The sequence below is a fragment of the Microtus pennsylvanicus genome, chromosome 13 (genome assembly GCF_037038515.1).
Source record: "Microtus pennsylvanicus isolate mMicPen1 chromosome 13, mMicPen1.hap1, whole genome shotgun sequence".
NCBI classification, from domain to species: domain Eukaryota; kingdom Metazoa; phylum Chordata; class Mammalia; order Rodentia; family Cricetidae; genus Microtus; species Microtus pennsylvanicus.
The window spans coordinates 75,701,787-75,719,648 of record NC_134591.1 but is presented as its reverse complement, the minus strand read 5'-3'; the positions used below and the strand labels follow the sequence as shown (position 1 = coordinate 75,719,648).

The 17,862-nt window shown below is 52.8% G+C and overlaps 1 protein-coding gene and 1 pseudogene across 3 annotated transcripts; one reads left to right on the top strand and one right to left on the bottom strand.

The window, feature by feature from the left end:
* Positions 1–5,204: 5,204 nt before the first annotated feature.
* Positions 5,205–6,530, bottom strand: LOC142833356 (ferritin light chain-like; annotated as a pseudogene).
* A 183-nt stretch (positions 6,531–6,713) lies between these two features.
* Agtrap (angiotensin II receptor associated protein) lies at positions 6,714–16,388 on the top strand. 3 transcript variants are annotated; one of them, XM_075945835.1, is made up of 5 exons: positions 6,714–6,844; positions 12,024–12,058; positions 13,562–13,667; positions 14,310–14,505; positions 15,521–16,388. In XM_075945835.1, the coding sequence occupies exons 1-5, from the start codon at positions 6,818–6,820 to the stop codon at positions 15,637–15,639; spliced, it is 483 nt and encodes a 160-aa protein (XP_075801950.1). In that variant the 5' UTR covers positions 6,714–6,817; the 3' UTR covers positions 15,640–16,388. The 3 variants fall into 3 exon arrangements, with proteins under 3 accessions (XP_075801950.1, XP_075801953.1, XP_075801951.1); XM_075945836.1 differs by lacking the exon at positions 6,714–6,844 and adding an exon at positions 11,413–11,574; XM_075945838.1 differs by lacking the exon at positions 12,024–12,058 and having other exon boundaries at positions 6,726–6,844.
* The last annotated feature ends 1,474 nt before the right edge of the window (positions 16,389–17,862 follow it).

The window sequence follows — 17,862 nt, the reverse complement described above, 5'->3', positions numbered from 1 at the left end:
ATTATGTATACAATGTTCTGTCTGTGTCTGCCTGCAGGCCAGAAGGGGGCACCAGATCTCATTTCAGATGGTTGTGAGCCACCATGTGGTTGCTGGGAATTGAACTCAGGACCTTTGGAAGAGCAGGCAATGCTCTTAACCGCTGAGCCATCTCTCCAGCCCCCAAAAATAAAATCTTAACAACAAAGGGCAGCTCTGCCTAACCATCCAGGCTCTCTCCAGTCCTGTCAGACCCGAGGCCAAGAAACCCAGAGCCAGTGTGTCTATGAAGACCAGCACCATAGGGAAGGACGCTGAATCCAAATGGCAAACCATCTCACCCTGCTGTGCTGCTGAGGAGCAGGACTCGGCCCTCTAATTTTGTCCCAGAAAGGCTTCTTGTTGGTCCTCACTTCCTGACAGGCATGCGTGCCCACAGCTGGAGTCTGGGTTCATATCCTCTGCTGTTTCTCCCAGCTTGGCTTGTCCACTTGGGGAAGGAAGTGGCTGGGGCTTGCATCAGAGCTAGTGCCCCTTACCTCATGGAGCACAGAACAGCTGGGATCATCCTAACGCCCTTTGCCATTTGGAGCCTCTGTAAGCCCCACATGCCTTTAGATCCAGGGAGAGGTGAGATAAGAGGGGCGGGGAGTAATAAAAATTGGGAGATGAAGAAATGGCTCCACAGTTAAAGCACTTCCTGCTCTTCCAGAGGACCCTAGTTCCGCTCCCATATGCCTATCAGATGGCTTGCAGTGGCCTGCCTGTAACTCCCGCTCCAGGGAATCCATTGCCCTCTTCTGGCCTCTGTGGGCAGCACAGCATACAGTGCATGCAAGCATACATACATGCAATACAAATAAAAATAATCTTTGAAAAATGAATAAAATTTAGCTGGGTGGTAGTGGTTAATGCCTTTACTCCCAGCACTCAGGAGGCAGAGGCAGATGGGTGTCTGTAAATTTGAGGCCAGCCTGATCGACAAAGGGAATTCCAGGACAGCCAAGGCTACACAGAGAAACCTGATGTGGAATTGCCCTCCGTATGCTGTGATTACCATTAATTAATAAAGAACTGCTTTGAGCTTATAGCAGAGCAGGGAAGAACAGAGCTAGGCAGGGAGCACTAACTGAATGCTGGGAGAAAGAGGGCAGAGTCAGAGAGAAGCCATGTAGCCCCATGGGAGACAGACGCCAGAACTTTACCCGGTAAGCCACAGCCTCTTGGCTATACACAGATTCGTGGAGATGAGTTAAATTAAGATGTAAGAGTTAGCCAATAAGTAGCTAGAGCTAATGGGCCAAGCAGTGATTTAAATAATATGGTTTCTGTGTGGTTATTTCAGGAGTCTGGGCGGCCGGGAAATGAACAAGCAGCCTTCTTAAAACAGAAACCCTCTCAAAAAATCAAAAGAAGAAGAAGAAGAAAAAAAACAAGAAAGAAATTTGTTATATAAACTTATGAATTTGTTAAACAATCATATAATAAATTATGAAAAACATCCCCAGAGGAATACTTTCCCTCCATCTAGGTACCACTTATCCACCCAGCATCTACTCACCCTTCCTCTTCGGTTCAGTGGGCATACCAGCGTGCCCGCGATGCTGAAATGCCAACAGAGACCATCTCCTCACAAAGCAGAGGGACTGCAGTATAGAGCCATTGCTATGTACCAGGAGCTGTGAGGCTGGGCACGGTGCATTACGACCCCACGCGATCCTCCCAAACACTCCTGAGGCTGAGCACTGCTCAGGAGGATCCAAGTTCAAGGCCAGCAAGCTGACTCAGTGAGAAAAGGAGCTTGCTGACAAGCTAGGGACCTGAGTTTGATCCCTGGAACCCACATGGTAGGAGAGAACTGACTTCTGCACACCCCTGCTGCAGCGTATACACACACTCAAATGCCACACATGCATGCATGCGCATGCACACACATACACACAAATAACTGTAATATAATAAAACCAGTTTTAAATTTTATCGTATTGAGTTCAAGGCCAGCCTGGAACTCTTGTCTCAGAGAAGAAGAGGGAGAGAGGGAGAGAGAGAGGGGGAGAAAGAGAGAGAGAGAGAGAGAGAGAGAGAGAGAGAGAGAGAGAGAGAGAGAGAATTTAAAATTAAATTCCAAAAGTACGTTTACTGAATGACTGGCTCTGGAACCTTATGGGATGTGGGGCCATTTGTCATTCCACAGCCAGGAGCAGGTCATGGCAGGAACACCCTGGCTCCTCTGAGAACAGTTAGTTTCCTTTTCCTTTGTTCCTCTGTGTGCTCACTGCATGCTACCCCAGCTGCCCAGCTGGCTGGCTCTTCAGGTGTCCCCTCCCACCTCTGGCCCTGGCTGACTGGGAAGAAGACAGTGCCTGTGAGAACAGCAGGGACTGCCCACAGATCTGGCCTGGCTCCATCCCTTTCATCTTGGCCTGGCCTGTGTTCTCTTTACACAGTGACGACGCTCGCCTGACATACAAAAAGCATGACATAATGTAGTTAATCCGAGGTCAATATGACCTGGGAACTTTCAAAAACAAAGACCCAAAGACCCGGGGAGCTGCCTGTTTTTCTGTAAGGTACCTTGAATGCACACAGTCATGGATGTGTGGGGGAATGCGAGGGGGAAGGGTCTGATCTAACGGTGACAAACTGAGGAGGCCTGCAGGGCCTGTCTGTTTAGATGCTCCTTGGCCTCCGCAACATTCCTCCTTCTGCATGTGGGGCAGGACCCTATGAGTGCCTTGGTTGACTTGTTTCTTTGTTCCTTTGCGGGGTGTGTGTGTGTGTGTGTGTATTCTTAATTTCTTTTCTATTGCTGTGAAGAGACACCATGACCATGATGACTTAGAAAGTATTTACTGAGGTTCATGGTTCCAGAGGGTTAGAATCCGTGACCATCATAGTGGGAAGCATGGCAGAAGGAAGGCAGGCATTTATAATGTTGCTGGAGCATTTATAATTAATAAGTCTCTATGTGGTTATTTGGGAGCTGGTTGGTGGGACAGAAAAGTCCACCTACGTGCATCCTTAATCCCAGCTTCCCTACAGAAAATGGGAAATGGAGAATGGAGAATCTCCCAGATTTTCTGAGTACCTGGTGTACTCAGAAAACACAAGAGCAGGGCTGCCTTAAAAACAAGGTGGAAAGGTGAGGATCAACTCAAGGAAGCTGGTCCTCTTACCTCTACACAGGAGCCGTGACAAGCTTGCCTACATATAGACACAGAAACTAAATAAACATAATCAGAGATTCAACATTACAGGATATATCCATGTATGGGAACATCACATTGTGCCTTGTCAATGTGTATAATTTTTTTTTTTTTGGTTTTTTTCGAGACAGGGTTTCTCTGTGGTTTTGGAGCCTGTCCTGGAACTAGCTCTTGTAGACCAGGCTGGTCTCGAACTCACAGAGATCCGCCTGCCTCTGCCTCCCGAGTGCTGGGATTAAAGGCGTGCGCCACCACCGCCCGGCAATGTGTATAATTTTTATATCAGTTAATTAAACTTATATAATAAACCATAATTAGACAGATGTAAAGTCAAATACCTGTAATCCCAGCCCTTAGGAGGCTAGAAGAGGGCACTCTCAAGTTCAGGGCCAGCCTGGGCTGTAGAGAAACTTTCTGACTAGGAACAAAATAGAATAGCTGTCCATCACAATGGCAGACTTGTAGCTGGCCTTCCTCCTGGACTGAGGGGCTGTGCTTTCAAACTGGGCTTTAAACTAGGCCTGTCCCCCCCAAAAAAACTCCTCCCATCTACCTAGAAAAAAAATCCTTTCTCTCTGAGGAACTGTGGGGTTGTCTGGATGTTACCATGTGTCCACTAAGGCAGTTTTTATTTTGTTTTTGTTTTTGTCTTTTTGCAACAGCACTTCTCTGTAGCTTTGGAGCCTATCCTGGAACTAGCTCTTGTAGACCAGGCTGGCCTCAAACTCATGGAGGTCTGCCCACCTCTGCCTCCCAAGTGCTGGGATTAAAAGCATGCGCCACCACCACCTGGCTCCCACTGAGGCAGTTTTATGAGTTCCTATACAGCTTTTATCCTTCTGGAGAGCAGAGCAAGTTGCAGCTGTCCACTGAGAGGACCCACACCCAAGAGCCCAGGCATGGCAACTCCTTATCCTTCCAGTCGGCTTAGCACAAATGGAGGCTCAGCTGGGCAGAGTTTCTGCTAACTGTCCAGACATGTCCAGACAGAATGTTCTTGAACTTTTTCTTTTTTCTTTCTTTCTTTCTTTCTTTCTTTCTTTCTTTCTTTCTTTCTTTCTTTCTTTCTTTCTTTCTTTTTGAGATAGGGTTTCTCTGTGTAACAGTCCTGACTGCCCTGGAACTCTCTTTGTAGGCCAGGCTGGCCTTGAACTCACAGTAATCCACCTCCCAAGTGCTGGGATTAAAGGCATGCTTGAATGTTCTTGAACTTTGGCTATCCCAGTAAGCAGAGGGCAAGTGACTAACTTCTTGTACATTGATGGTACAAAAGCTTGTATGCATCGTTGGTCATGTAGAAAACGCCAGGCACCATCCGGTCATTCGGAGGTTTACGTAGGCTCTGATAAAATCCTTTGCCAATGCTGGGGATGGAAGCGTGATAGACAGACACTATGACACTGAGCCCTGACCCTCTCCTTTTAGACAAAGTTTCACTCTGTTGCCCAGGTTGAACTACTGGGCTCCAGGAGTCCTCCTGTCTCTAGCGGTTTCTGCTTTTCTAGCGGTTGAGGCTATTCAGCCATTAGCTTGAAAATCTTTTTCTTGATTTCTGTCTCCTGTCTTCCTTTACTTACCCAGGCTTCAAAACCCTGGATAGAAGGAATGAACCAACTCCCCAAGCTGTCTTCTCAGCTCCGCACTCATGGTGTGTGATGTATCCACCCACCTCACAAAATAAATAAGAAATAAACATGGTATTACTTTGTAAAACCAGGCAGATTTTGATCTCATGGTGTTCTTTCCTCAGCCTCCCAAGTACTGTTATTTTGCCGGATCCACTCACCATACCTACTTTTTTCTTTTCTTTTCTCTCTCTCTCTCTTTCTCTCTCTCTCTCTCTCTTTTTCTTTTGCTGTTTCAAATGGCTTGGGCCAAGTAAAAATAAAGCCATTTGAAACAGCAAAAGTAATACCATGTTTACAAAGGTGCCTAGTGGCTTCCTGAGAGGTTCAGGTGAAGGTCCTGAGGCCAGTTGAGGCAGAGCAGAGGTGGGAGCCCCTTGGAAGGAGAAGCCTCCTAGTCATGCTTGAGAGTGAGCAGCTCAAAGAGGTACTCGTCCAGAGAAGCCTGGGGCCCAGCAGCCAACCTGCAGAGGTTGGTCAGGTGGTTGCCCATCTTCTTGATGACCTTCACCTCCTCATCCAGGAAGTGGCTTTCAAGGAAGTCACAGAGATGGCCTCCTGGGTTTTACCCCACTCATCTTGAGATGGCTTCTGTACTTTCTGAAAGGATGCACGGCCTTCGCAATCGTTTGGCGCCCTCGCGCTTCTCCTTGGCCAATTCACAAAAGAAGTGGCCTACGGCCTCCAGAGCCACGTCACTAGATCAAAATAGTAGTCCAGAGAGAGGTAGGTGTAGATGTAGGAGGCCTGCAGGTGCAGGTTGACCAGGTGGTTCATGGCAGCCTCCACTTCGGTGGAATAATTCTGACAAATCTGGAAGGTCGTGGCTGAGACGCAGTCTGGAGCTACCCGCAAAGAGACAGTGCTGGCTGGTCCTAGGAGCTGAAGGCGGCGAGAAGATGGTCTCAGAGGCTGCGACTGGAGAGGATGAGGAGAGGTGGAAGCTAACAAAGGAAGGTCCCGGGTCTGTTCCCTCCAAACACTGTTGAAGCAAGACACAGATCCACTGGATCTCCGAGGGCTGCCTTCTTTTATTTTTTTAAAATGTATTTTAATCAAGTCCCTTGAAATCCAATAAGCTTGAAGGAGAAATTTAACACAATAAGAAATGGGCTTTGAATTATTTCAGATTTATTTCTTTTATCTTATGTGTATGAATGTTTGTTTATTTATTTATTATGTATACAATAGTCTGTGTGTGTGTGTGTGTATGCCTGCAGGCTAGAAGAGGGCACCCATCACAGATGGTTGTGAGCCACCATTTGGTTGCTGGGAATTGAACTCAGGATCTTTGGAAAAGCAGGCAATGCTCTTAACTTCTGAGCCATCTCTCCAGCCCTGTGTTTGAATGTTTTGCCTGCATGTATGTGTGTGCTCTGTGTGTGTCTGGTGCCTGCGGAGGACAGAGGAGGGCAGTAGGATCATATGTACATGGTTGTGAGCTGCCACATGGGTGCTGGGAACCGAACCCATGTCTTCTGAAAGAACAACAGGTGCTCTTAACCATGGAATCATCCCTCCAGGCCTCACCGTTTACACACTGGCCATCACAAGGATAAGGAGATAGGAATTGTACTAACCCTTGTACAAGGGCAGAAAGGAGGAGAGAGGCTGTCCCGGGGCAGACACCAGCTGTTATCACCCGAGCAGTTTCTGCCTGGCTGCCCCAGGCTCTCCTGACTGCGGGTGATCCTCACCAAGAACCACTTGGGCAGCCCATTGCCTCCAGGCTGCAGAATTTTCGACTTTCTGCTTGCAGCGCAGCTGCTGTCTGAGGCCTAGGCTGTGGCGGGAGCCTGAGCCTTGCAGCAAGAGCCAACTGCTAGACGCTGTCTCCTAGCAACAGGCTGCAGTCACGTGGCCGCGCGAGTTGGCCTCACGTGGCTCACCGCCAGGCCACGGTTGGAGCTGGCGCAACGTGACGGGCGGGGCCGGGAAGTTTGTTCCCGAGTTCGGAGCCCAGGAGTCCCCGCGGCCGTCGTGCAGGTGCCCTCCGCCGGGGTCGGGATGGAGCTGCCCGCCGTGAACTTGAAGGTGGCCGCGCGGCCGGGGTGGGCGGGGGTTCAGGAGCCTGGGGAACGGAGTCGGAGCAGAAGGGAAGGTGCAGAGCCCAAGGGAGGAGGCAGTGGACACCGAGAGGGACACCTGGGGACAGAGACCGACAGGGCCACCCCTCCCGGACAGACCCAGGCTGGCACGGGGCCCGGACAGCCCGGACCAGGGCTCCTCCTGTCCCCCAGCAGCAGGACAGGGACTCTTCTCCTCCTGAGAGGTCAGACCCCCTCCAGTGCAGTCCCGCTGCGTCCCTCTGTGTGTTGGCACAGGATAGGAGAAACCCAGTGTCCCCAAACAATTGTTTCTCCCAAATTTCCGCACGCAGCGTCCTTCTTTCATAGTTAAGAAGCAGGAACTGCAGAAGTTTCTTAAAAGCAAAAAACCCAAAGCCTGTGCTGGGCCCCGGGCAGCGGGGCTGCCCACGATGTCTTCATTTCCCTGGTTCTTACTTTTTCTTTCTCAGCCCTTCTGGTTTGCAACAGAGGGGCTGGCCTCTCAGTTTCGGTCAGAGGGGCGTGGACTTGAATCTAAACCGGCCATCTTGGGCCTTGGTGCAGGCTCCTTGAAACTCTTAGACTCCCAGGTGTCAAAGGATTTAGCACCCTTTGGTGTCTGAGATCAAAGGGACCGACCGAAGAGTTAGGTGGTTTTGGAGCAGCGGTGTAACTCCACAGTTGGGTTAAGCTGTGACTTACACTGCCCGGGTTCTCATTCCTAAGCTCCTGGCCAGCAGCTGGAGGGAGGTTTGATAGGCGCAAAGGAATGGGCATGGGCGGACCTCTTAGCCGCGGAGAGGTTTACGGGCTGCTGCAGGGCTGCTGCAGGGCTTGTTGCTTTTGCTAGTGACTGTTGGAGCAGTGGAGGTCAGGCGGTGCCTTCCTTATTCTGCTTGAGCCTGCCCCCAAATAATTAAGAGGACAGCATTAGTCCTAGTGGTAGAGCATTTGAGTAACCCACACCAGGCCTGGACTTCATCTCAGTGCCACGCACAAACAATAATAATAAACCATAGGAAAGGGTGAGAAAGGAGCTGGTGTTTATGGGCCGATGTGTTTTATTCATTTGAACCAGGGTCTCGTGTAGTACAGACTAGCCTTGGACTTCCTACGTAGCTGAGGATGACCTGAAACTTCTGATCCTCCTGCTTCTGCTTCTCCAGTACGGGGCTTATGCAGTCCTGGGGATGCAGCCCCGAGTTTCTTGCATGCTAAAGCACTCTGCTGACGGAGCCATGCCCCCCAGCTTGTGTTGCTTGCTGATCTCACTTGTTTCTGCTTTGAGTCAGGGTCATCTAGTTCTGCCTGGCCTGGGACTCACTGTCCCAAGTCAGGCTGTCTTTGAACACACAGATCTGCTTGCTCTTGCTTCCTGAGTGCTGGGATGAAAGGCCTGCACCATTACACCTGGCCAGAGAAGCTATAGTCTCTTAGAGCGATGTAAACTTCAGCTTAGATCATGTAAGGAAATTGCGAGGGTCCCCCAAGAACTAAATGGTGCAGTCAGTATTTGAACCCCCAAAGACCCAGCTCCAGGGCTTGACATTCCCAGGTACGGGGTTACTTGGCACTAATTGGTTTTGATGGTCTGTGTCGACTTTTAGAGCCTGATAGGCCCAGAGCGTCCATCACAAGTGTGAGTTAGATGGGCTTTGGGGCCCAGGGTGCAGAGACTGGGCCCTCCCCTGATCTGATTGACAAGCCCTGTATCTCCATGGATCTTAGCCAGGACCAGTTAGAAGCAAGTGCCTGCCAGAGGTTGTGAGGTAACACATAGGAGGGACGTCCAGTCACTTTGGGCTTTGCATCAATGACAGCATTTTATTGTGTCTCTCAGTGTTGGGGGCATACTGAATTATCCATAATCTGAAATTCAGAATGAGCCTGAGTGTTGGTCATTTTGTCTGCAAGATCTGTACCCTATGGAGGGCAGCTGGGACACAGTGGCTGCCCCCTTTCAGCTCCACCCTGTGTCCTTAAAGACGCAGAACGCCCAGCACAGCTGGCTAGGTGTGTGTGGGGGGCGGGGAGGTGAAAAGAAGCAGTTGTTCCAGGCTCTGTGAAGGAAGTCTGTCCCTAGCTGGGCCCCACCCATGCATCTCTGGAAGCTTGCAGGAGCTGAGCTGAAGCCACTCAGATTGGACTAGACCTGTGTTCCAAGCTGGAGGAGCCGGCGGTGGGGAAGCCGACGGTGGTCATGAGGCCCGTGTGTTGAGTGCTATACTAACCTCTGCCCCCTCCTCCCACCCCTGTCCTCCTGAGCCAAGGAGTGTGATTATCTTATCCCTGCCATACTGACAAGCAGGTGGCAGTTGTTTGAGGTCAGGAGACTTAACCAGGTTCGTCTGTGGATGCTCGGTCCCTTGGCTTTGATGCCAAAGTCTGCCAGATGATCAGGGCTGGCAGGACCTGGCCCTCCTCCTGGGTAGCCCTTGAATTCAGCTGTCCTGGGGCATCCTACCATCTTATCCATCAGGCCACCAAGTGTTTGCACAGGACACACCAGAATGTATTAAGTTGAGGTCTGGGAAGTCCCCACCTTCTCCTCCTTAGGGAATAGTAAATGCTTGTTTTGTTTTCTTGTCATAGGGTACCACTTGCCTGGCAAGTTCTCTCCCACTGAGCCACAGTCCACAGCCCCAAACAAAAGGTTAACCTCATGGCCACTGGACTTCTGCCGACCCACCCTTTTCTAAGTTAAACTTCACTTTCCTCTGCCCTGCCTCTGGCCTTGCAGATCCTGACAGTGGACGGAGTGGCTTTGGGGTCAGGCTTGGACACTGAGTTATCTGTGTGACCTTGTATCAGTTTTGCTCACTGTAAAAAGGGGTGGAAAACAGGCTGTGCCTTCTGGTGCGTGGGAGGGGTATTAAAAACTCAGACCAGATGTGCCCCAGTGGGAGGGGGGTTGCTGCGGTGTACATCTTGGGATGTACTGCGGTGTAGCACTTGGGAGGCAGAGAGGCAAGTGCGTCTGGTCTCTGTGTGAGTTCGAGACCAGCCTGGTCTAATAGCGAGTTCCAGGACAGCCAGGGCTACACAGAGAAACCCTGTCTCAGGGGGAAAAAAAAGAAACAAACAAACAAACCCATCTCAGAACTGAAAACAAGTCCCTGAAACAAAGAAAACTCAGGACAGGTCGTCTTGATCTTGCCTTTGCATCTGAGCCGCTGTTGGGCGTTCTGACTGGATCTAGTGAGCTGGGTCTCTGCAGCGTGAGTCTCCTCCATTTGGCCCTGTAGACAGAGCGAGCAGTGGGTTCCTTGGGGTGGGCTCAAGGAGCAGGTGGGGCTTTGGTGGGGTTACTGCAGACTGAGGCTTCCACCCAGGAGTGAGGTGGGCAGGCGTGGGGATGGCAGTTGTAAGACCTGGCAAGGACCTGCTTCCCCTGAAGTCAAGGTTCCCTCGGAATAGATGCTCTCCTCTCTCTGTGGAAATACACACCATCCCATCACACGGGGGGGGGGGGGGCATATTCCCCATCCAGCACCCAGTGACCTCTGCTGCCCTGGCCTGTTGGCCTTGTCTGGGGAAGAGCCAGACAGCCCGCTGTGGCTGCGCTCTTGTGAAAGCCAGCTCAGGCTCGGCTCCCTTCCTGCTGTGGCCTGGCCCAAACTGTTTGAGAAGCCTGGTCTCCTATTTCCCTGAGTAAGAGCTAGCAGGGACTGGTCTGTGCTCACAGCTGGCCACTGGCCCCTTCCCTGTGAACTTCCAGGAAGGGCTGGGCCATTTGATTCTGTTTCTCCCTGCAGCTTTCTTGGAAGTCCTCTCTGATGGCTGATTATATTCCTTTTACAAAGATGGAGAAACTAAGGCAGGAGAGGCTTAGTCTTCCCCCATCCCCACCCAGAAAGGGTTTCTCAGTGTAACAACCCCGACTGTCCTGTACTTGCTTTATAGACCAGGCTGGCCTTGAACTCACAGAGACCCACCTACCTCTTCCTCCTAAGTACTGGGATTAAAGGTGTGTGCCATCATGCCCACCTTGAAGCTTAGTCTCTTGATAGGGTTCCTCTCCCATGGGTGCCCTGCACTCACTCTCTGCCATACTCACTCGAGACGGGGTCTCTCACTGAATCTAGGGCTCGGCTGACAGCCAACAAGCCCCTATGAGTCTCATGTCTCATCCTGAACATGGAGCTCACTGATTGAGCTAGACTTGTTGGCCAGTGAGCCCGGGGATCCCCCTGCAGAGTTCCTGCCTGTCGGCTCTGGTCCAGTGCACTGCCCTGGCCTCCAGGAAGCCTCTGCCTGGGCCACGCCCTCCTCCCACTCACGGGGCTGGTCCTGGCTCCCCGCCTGGCCTGACTCTGCTCATCCTCAGCACTCAGCCCAGATGCCCACTCCAGCTGACAGTGCCCTCTATGGCATCTGCCCTCCTGTCCTAGCTCTCCGGGCAATGTCGTCTATCCAGAACCAGGGCTGGGGATTTCAGGGATGCCAAACACCGTAAAAGGGTGTTACAGAAATACAGGCAGGCCAGAGGGATTTTTGTCCTTGGCGTGAGGACATGTTTGTGATGTCTCCTGCAGGGAAGTCTCAAGCTCCCCAAGGCCATTCAACTTGAAATCTGAGTTGCCAACTACAACTGGCTCCTCTCCCCTCTCCCAGCTCTCCCCGCAGGCCTCGGTTAGTCTCCAATCATTATGTAGTTGAGGATGATCTTGAACTTCCAGTCTTCCTGCCTCCACCTCCGAACTGCTGAGATTACAGGTGTGCACAACTCTGCCTGATTTACGCAGTGTATTCAGTGTGGGGATTGGGCTCAGGTCTTCAGGCATGCTGGGCAAACACCCGCTAAGGCCCAGCCCGCCCTCCTTGTTCTTCCCTTCTGTGACTGCTGTGGCTGCCTTCCCCTCAGCCCACAACACTGGCCCCAGTGTCCTAAGAACTCACCCCGTGTTAGAGGTCCCTCCCATTTTCCCATTCAGACTTCTGATTCCAGAGCTCATGCCCCGGCCTTCCCAGAGGGACAGGACTGGGCAGAGGTGCCCATTCCCAGGCGGGCTCATCTTTCTCCTTCACCGCAGACCCTTTGCTGTTATTGGGGTTTAAGACGTTTGTGAGACCCTTGGAGTTGCCAGGCAGGGGTCTCCCATGCGCTCTGTGCTCCCTGTGACACTGCATTCGCAGACTTACCGATGCCTGTCTTTGTGCCTTAGGTTATCCTCATGGTTCACTGGCTGCTGACAACCTGGTGAGTGACTCTGGGTGTCTGGCTGCATCCAGTGTGTTCTGTCGCCTGGGGTCTGTGTTCACACCTCCCTAGGGTCCGTGTGGACGTGTTCCCAGGTCCTGCCAGCCTGGTCAGGTCCCATCCTGCAGGGTTTCAGCCAGTCACAATTGCCAGTCCATCTGCCCAGGGCTGGGGCTGCCATTGGCCCCTGCAGTAGTGTGTACCAACCAAACCCCTATGTGGGGCTCCTTCCCTGTCACTTCTGTCACGTGTCTGGAGCTTCCAGGAAGATTGCTCTGCCAAAACCAAGTCAGGAAACCACTGAGATCGTGTGTGTTTTGCAGGCTTTGAAGTGCTGTGCGTGTGCCAGCAGCTGTTGAGTGCTGTAAACAGCAGAGGGGGTCACTTTCCCTGAGGTCCCACATTGGTGTCTAGGCTAAGACAGGACTGGAAAAAATACCAGGCCTCATCACCCAATTGCCAGTCCCAGCCCTGCTGCTCTCTGGTCCCAAAAAAAACCCAGGACACCTGTGGCTCCTCATAGCTCTCCCAGCTCCTCCAGCATCACTCAGAGCCTGTGGCTCCTCCCAGCTCCTCCAGCATCACTCAGAGCCTGTGGCTCCTCCCAGCTCCTCCAGCATCCTTCAGTGCCTATGGCTCCTCATAGCTCTCCCAGCTCCTCCAGCATCACTCAGAGCCTGTGGCTCCTCCTATTTCCTCCAGCATCACTCAGAGTCTGTGGCTCCTCCCAGGCACTTCTCACCTCACCCCCTACCCTAAACCTCTTCAACTCAGGGTCTGGGCTTGGCTTCCCTTCCCTGAGATTCTTATTCCTGTATAACTCAGCCAGTTTTGCTATCCACTCTCCTTGGTTCTGCTCTTGGTGCCTCACCTATTAGGTCTGTGCCTCCGAATCTGTGAAATGAGGCTCATGGGAACACCTCCCTCCAGAAGCAGCTGTGAACGAATGGATTTAGAGTGTGCGGGGCAGAGCCAGGTCCCAGGAAAGCCCCATGTTAACTGTGATAAGCCACTCTGCAAGCAAACTAGGTGCTGTCAGTTGACAGTGATGCCCTGAAATCGACAGCAGGGAGGCCGTGGGTCAGGCCGGGGGATCTAAGGCAACTTTGAGCTCCAAGATAACAAGAAATGGCTGCACAATCAGGAAACCAAAGCTACAGGGGCAGCCAGCAGGTAAGGGTGGGGCTCATGGGAGCTCCAGAGACCACAGCATAGAAGGCATTCCAAACAGGTCAGGGAACTGCTGGGAAGGTTGGCGTGGAGGAATCACAGGATCTGGCCCACATACGGCTTGCTGTTTCAAAAAGTGCCAGCAGAGGGGCAAGAGTGACATTAAGACCTGCACAGAGGAGCTGCGGGCCCTGTACCAGCAGGAGAGGATGGATGAGGCCAATTCAGGAACCCAGTGGCCTGTTCTCAGGAGACTAAGGCCCTGGAGCAGGAGGAAGGAATTGTGGCTGCTCAGGGTGGTGATGGCCTGATTGGTTGTGTCTTTCTATGCAGGGGCTGCTTAGTGTTCCCAGGCTCCTATGCCTGGAGCAACTTCACGATCCTGGCCCTGGGCGTGTGGGCTGTAGCCCAGCCGGACTCTATTGATGCCATAGGCATGGTGAGTAGGGAGTGGGGTAGGAGAGAGCAAGGAACTAGTTTCATCCTTGTGCCCCGTATCCACCCCAGGCTTCTCTCTTCCTCTGTTCTAAAGCCTTGTATGGAAGCCTCCCAGGATGGAGAGCCGCTAGCTGGGCTAACTATACAGCGTCCCACCACATAAGGTGGAGGCCACTGAACCCCAAGACTGGCTATCCTCCCAAGCAATCTGACCTGCTTCAGGGTTGTCTTCTCGGGGAAAAGGATGGGACTGGGAGGCCTGGACAAGAGGGAGTGCCCTTCCTTTACGGACTTAGAGTTGACACTGACCTGAGGTGCCCAGCTTTTCACAATGAGGCCATGGCTTCTTAGGACTGCAGAGGGATTTTTCCTTGTTTCCTAGTAGTATAAACAAATGGTACCGACATCAAGGGATTGTCCCTCTCAAATTCTGGAGCCAAGTGTTGGCCTCCATCATGGCCTTAGTGGCAGGAAATGAGGGTAGGGAATTCTGGGGCAACAGGCTAGAGCCAGATTCCTGTGTCCTGCTCCTAGGACATGCAGGTGTCATCATAAGATCTATTCCAGGCTGATATATGTGAGGGAAACTTGGGGTCTGGGGGTGGTGTCAGTGCCCATGATCCCATGGTGGTGTTTCTCGCAGTTTCTTGGCGGCTTGGTGGTCACCATCTTCCTGGACATTATCTACATCAGCATCTTCTACCCAACTTCTGTCATTAACGACACTGGGCGCTTCAGCGCCGGCATGGCCATCCTCAGCTTGCTGCTCAAGCCCTTCTCTTGCTGCCTCGTCTACCACATGCACCGTGAGCGAGGGGGTGAGCTCCCACTCCGCCCAGGTAAGTCCTGCTCTGTTCTGCCTCTCCCTGGTCCATCAGGCAAGCAATCATGGCTGCAAAACCCTGGGCCCCGACTGTCAGTCTGGTGTGACTCTTCATTCCTGCTGTCAGACTTCCCTCCATCCAGAGCGTGTGAGAAGCCAGGAAGGAGCTCAGCTCCCAAGGGCAGCGGCAGCCTCTGGTTTGGGCCTGCAGGTGGCTGCAGGAACAACTCCTTCCTTGTGTTTCCACCTAGCCCTGGCTCTGAAGCTGTGCTCTCCTGCCCTGTGGGATGTGCCCATCACGGGCAGACACAATGCTAGGCAGGCAGCGATGATGCCGCGCCTGGGCAAGCAGGTTTTATTGTTGGCCAAGGGAGCCCTGTGTGCCAGTCCTCTCTTCACTGCCGTAGCCAACACTGTCCTCTCTGACCCTGTTCTGGGGGAGCTGGAGGGTCCCCAGGTGGCCTGTGGCTCCCCACTCTGGATTACCTCAGCATCATCTAGACCTGCCCAGGAGTGGAGGGAACAGATAAGAGCTGGAAGCCCTCTGCCCTTGGGACTTGTTCACCGTCCCAGGACAAATGTGCCAGGGGAGGAGTGTGAGAGACGTGGCTGCCTTCCATCTTGTCCTTACCCTCAGCCTTAGCCTTCTGGGAATAGCAACTGTGCCAAGCTCTGGGGCTTCTAGATGCAGTGCTATGCATGGATCCTTGTGCCTGGCCGAGAGCAGGAGAAACCTGTGGGCCAGGGGTAGATTCCCGATGGGCTGCTGGGAAGCCACGAACCACAGGACCTGCTACTTAGGTTTGAACTCCAGTGTCCTCTATTTCAAGTCACATACAAGCCACATACTACCAAATCAGTTGTTTCTCTGGCCCTCAGGTTCCTCATTTTCAAATCTGTGCCCCATACAGACATGAGTCAGGGCTTCTGCTGCTGCCGTTGGTATTAGGATGCCGAGCACTAACCACGCCTAGGGTGGATGCGTCTGTACTCAGCTAAAGGCCCCACAGTCTCATTTCCCTGTCCTCTAGGTTTCTTCGGACCTTCTCAGGAGCACAGTGCCTACCAGACAATTGACTCATCAGACTCACCCGCAGCCCCCTTTGCCAACCTGGAGGACAAGGGCCAAGCTGTCCCCCGGGGGTACTGAAGCTGTCCGCTCCTTTCTGGACCTACAGTGGCGTGTCCTCCGTTCCCCACCACAGATGTGGTCTGAGCCGAGTGCCTTGGAGGTCATGATCCTCTGGCTTCCCAGCTGAGAAGAGCCAAGCCCTACCTCTCCAGGGAGCCCTCCCTTCAGTGCACCTGTAACCCCTGGCTTGAACCGCGGTCGCTTTCTTCACCTCCTACTCCATAACTATACCATGCCCCTGCCAAGCAGTGCAGAGTGCTCCAGGGCCAGGCCTCTCAGGCCCTAAGATGGTCCAGCCCTTCCTAGAGGCTCTGCGAGCTTCTGCTCCTGCTCGACCTCTCCTGCATAGGAGCAAAGTCCATGTGCCTGTCACTGCCTGATGGATTGGTGCCTGGGACAGAGGTGGTAGATCTGCAGAGGCTCCTTTCAGAGCCCTGGCATTAAAATTCAGGGGTTCTACGGCTGGGCTGTGTTTGAGCCGTGTATCGTCTCCCAGCTGGGATCTGGCTTACCCTCTTGGTATGATTTCACCTCTGAATCAGTTGCAGGGTGAACCTGAGTTGAGCCACCCTTTATATTGGGCCTGGTGGAAGGAAGGGCCCCCTATGGGTCTGGCCAGAGGAACCTGCCTCCAACCAATGGGAGAGACAGAAAGTGCTGGTCAGCATGGCATGTAGCCGCTCTCCTTTGACTCAGATGACCTGGCACTGGTCTAAATCTTGCTCTGCCACTCAGCTGACATGTTCTAGGAGAGAGGTGGTTATGACCTCCAATGACAGGGGTCTGAGTGTCTGGTACCCAACTGCACTGCCCCTGGAGCCAGCTGTAATACTGAGCTGTGAGGCAAGGCATGGGTGGCTTCCTCTACCCCTGTGTTCTGACCACAATTGACTGCCTCCTGACGTGGCAGAGCCAGGGTCCCACTGTTACTCAACTGCCAGATCACTGGGGACAGATACGTGAAGACTTGTGGGGGCCACAGGCGGAGGTGAGGGGCCTGAAGAAGCATGAGGCCGTTGACAGGCAGGGAGGCTGAGTGGCAGCAGCTGTCATCCTCACGGAGCCTAGTGTGAGCAAACGGGGTGAAGAGCAGCGTGTACCACTAGAGGGCGTTAGTTGTGCCTCAGCCTCTCAGAATCCTTAGGTTTGTTTAGAGTGTGTGCAGCATGGTCTAAAACATGAGCTGAGGCCCAGGGAGACGCTCAGCAAACAAAAGGTGTCTACTATCGAGCCTCAAGATCTGCGCTTGGTTCCCAGAACTGAGCTCCGAAAATTGTCCTCAGACTCCACACATGCCATGGTGTGAGGTCGCCCCCCACAAAAAAAAAATACATGTTAAAAATAACCCAGAATACTGAAAACATGCCCTAGGACATGTCAGGTTCACGATCGCAGGGACGTTGGAGGAGGAAGCACGTAGGCTCACGGGAACAGGATGAACACAGAGTTGTTTTCCCATGTTCCTGTAGTTCCTAGCAGGAGGAAGGCCTGAGGTCAGTACCCGTGTTCTCGGAGTAGGTCAGGCTTGTGGAGACGGAAAGTGAGGGAGGAGCTAAGCCAGGTCACAGAGCCTGCAACCCTGTCCTCCTGGTCCCGGGTTCCCAGTTTAGGAAGGCCTGAGGAGGGTTATCTCCTGAAGGGCTCTCCAGAGCAGACTGAGGCTAGAGCAGGGGAGCCGGGCATTCTCATTGGTCAAGGCGTGTCCCATGGTGGGTGACAGACTTGCAGCTGATGGAGGAGAGCCCCTGAGTCAAGCAGAAGTATTGAGGGGCACCAGTGCTGCCTGCTTGCTTCACATGGTAAGGGAACATCCGGTGTCAGAGTGACGAGAAGAGACATACCATCGAGGCAGGAGTGGACAAGAGAGGGTCCAAGTGGAGGGCCAGCCCTCAGGAAGCCGGAAGCAGGAGCTCCAGCCTGCCTGAAGCAGGTGTGACTGGAGGGTTGATTTCACACAGCAGAGGAGGAAGTCGGCGCCACCATCGAGACTGGCTGAGACTGGCTTTCACTGAGAGCACGAGAGAGCATGCTTCAGAGTCCGAACCTGAATTTGATGGTTGATACACCCTAGAAGGATACTTTCCCTCTGTCGGGGGCTGTGGGGTGTGGAAGCCGTCAACTCCTGGACACAGTTTGGAGGTGGGCCAGCAGGTTCTGCAGACGCACTGCAGGGAGACAGAGGCCAGGTATCATTAATAGCAAGACCAGGGCTGGAGCCTGCAGTTGCCACTGACCAGAGGA

Coding starts and splice junctions, on each gene's coding strand:
- Agtrap (XM_075945835.1), top strand. CDS start 6,818: ATGGAGCTGCCCGCCGTGAACTTGAAG. Junction 6,845..12,023: donor TGCCCGCCGTGAACTTGAAG/GTGGCCGCGCGG, acceptor TTTGTGCCTTAG/GTTATCCTCATGGTTCACTG. Junction 14,506..15,520: donor TGAGCTCCCACTCCGCCCAG/GTAAGTCCTGCT, acceptor CCTGTCCTCTAG/GTTTCTTCGGACCTTCTCAG.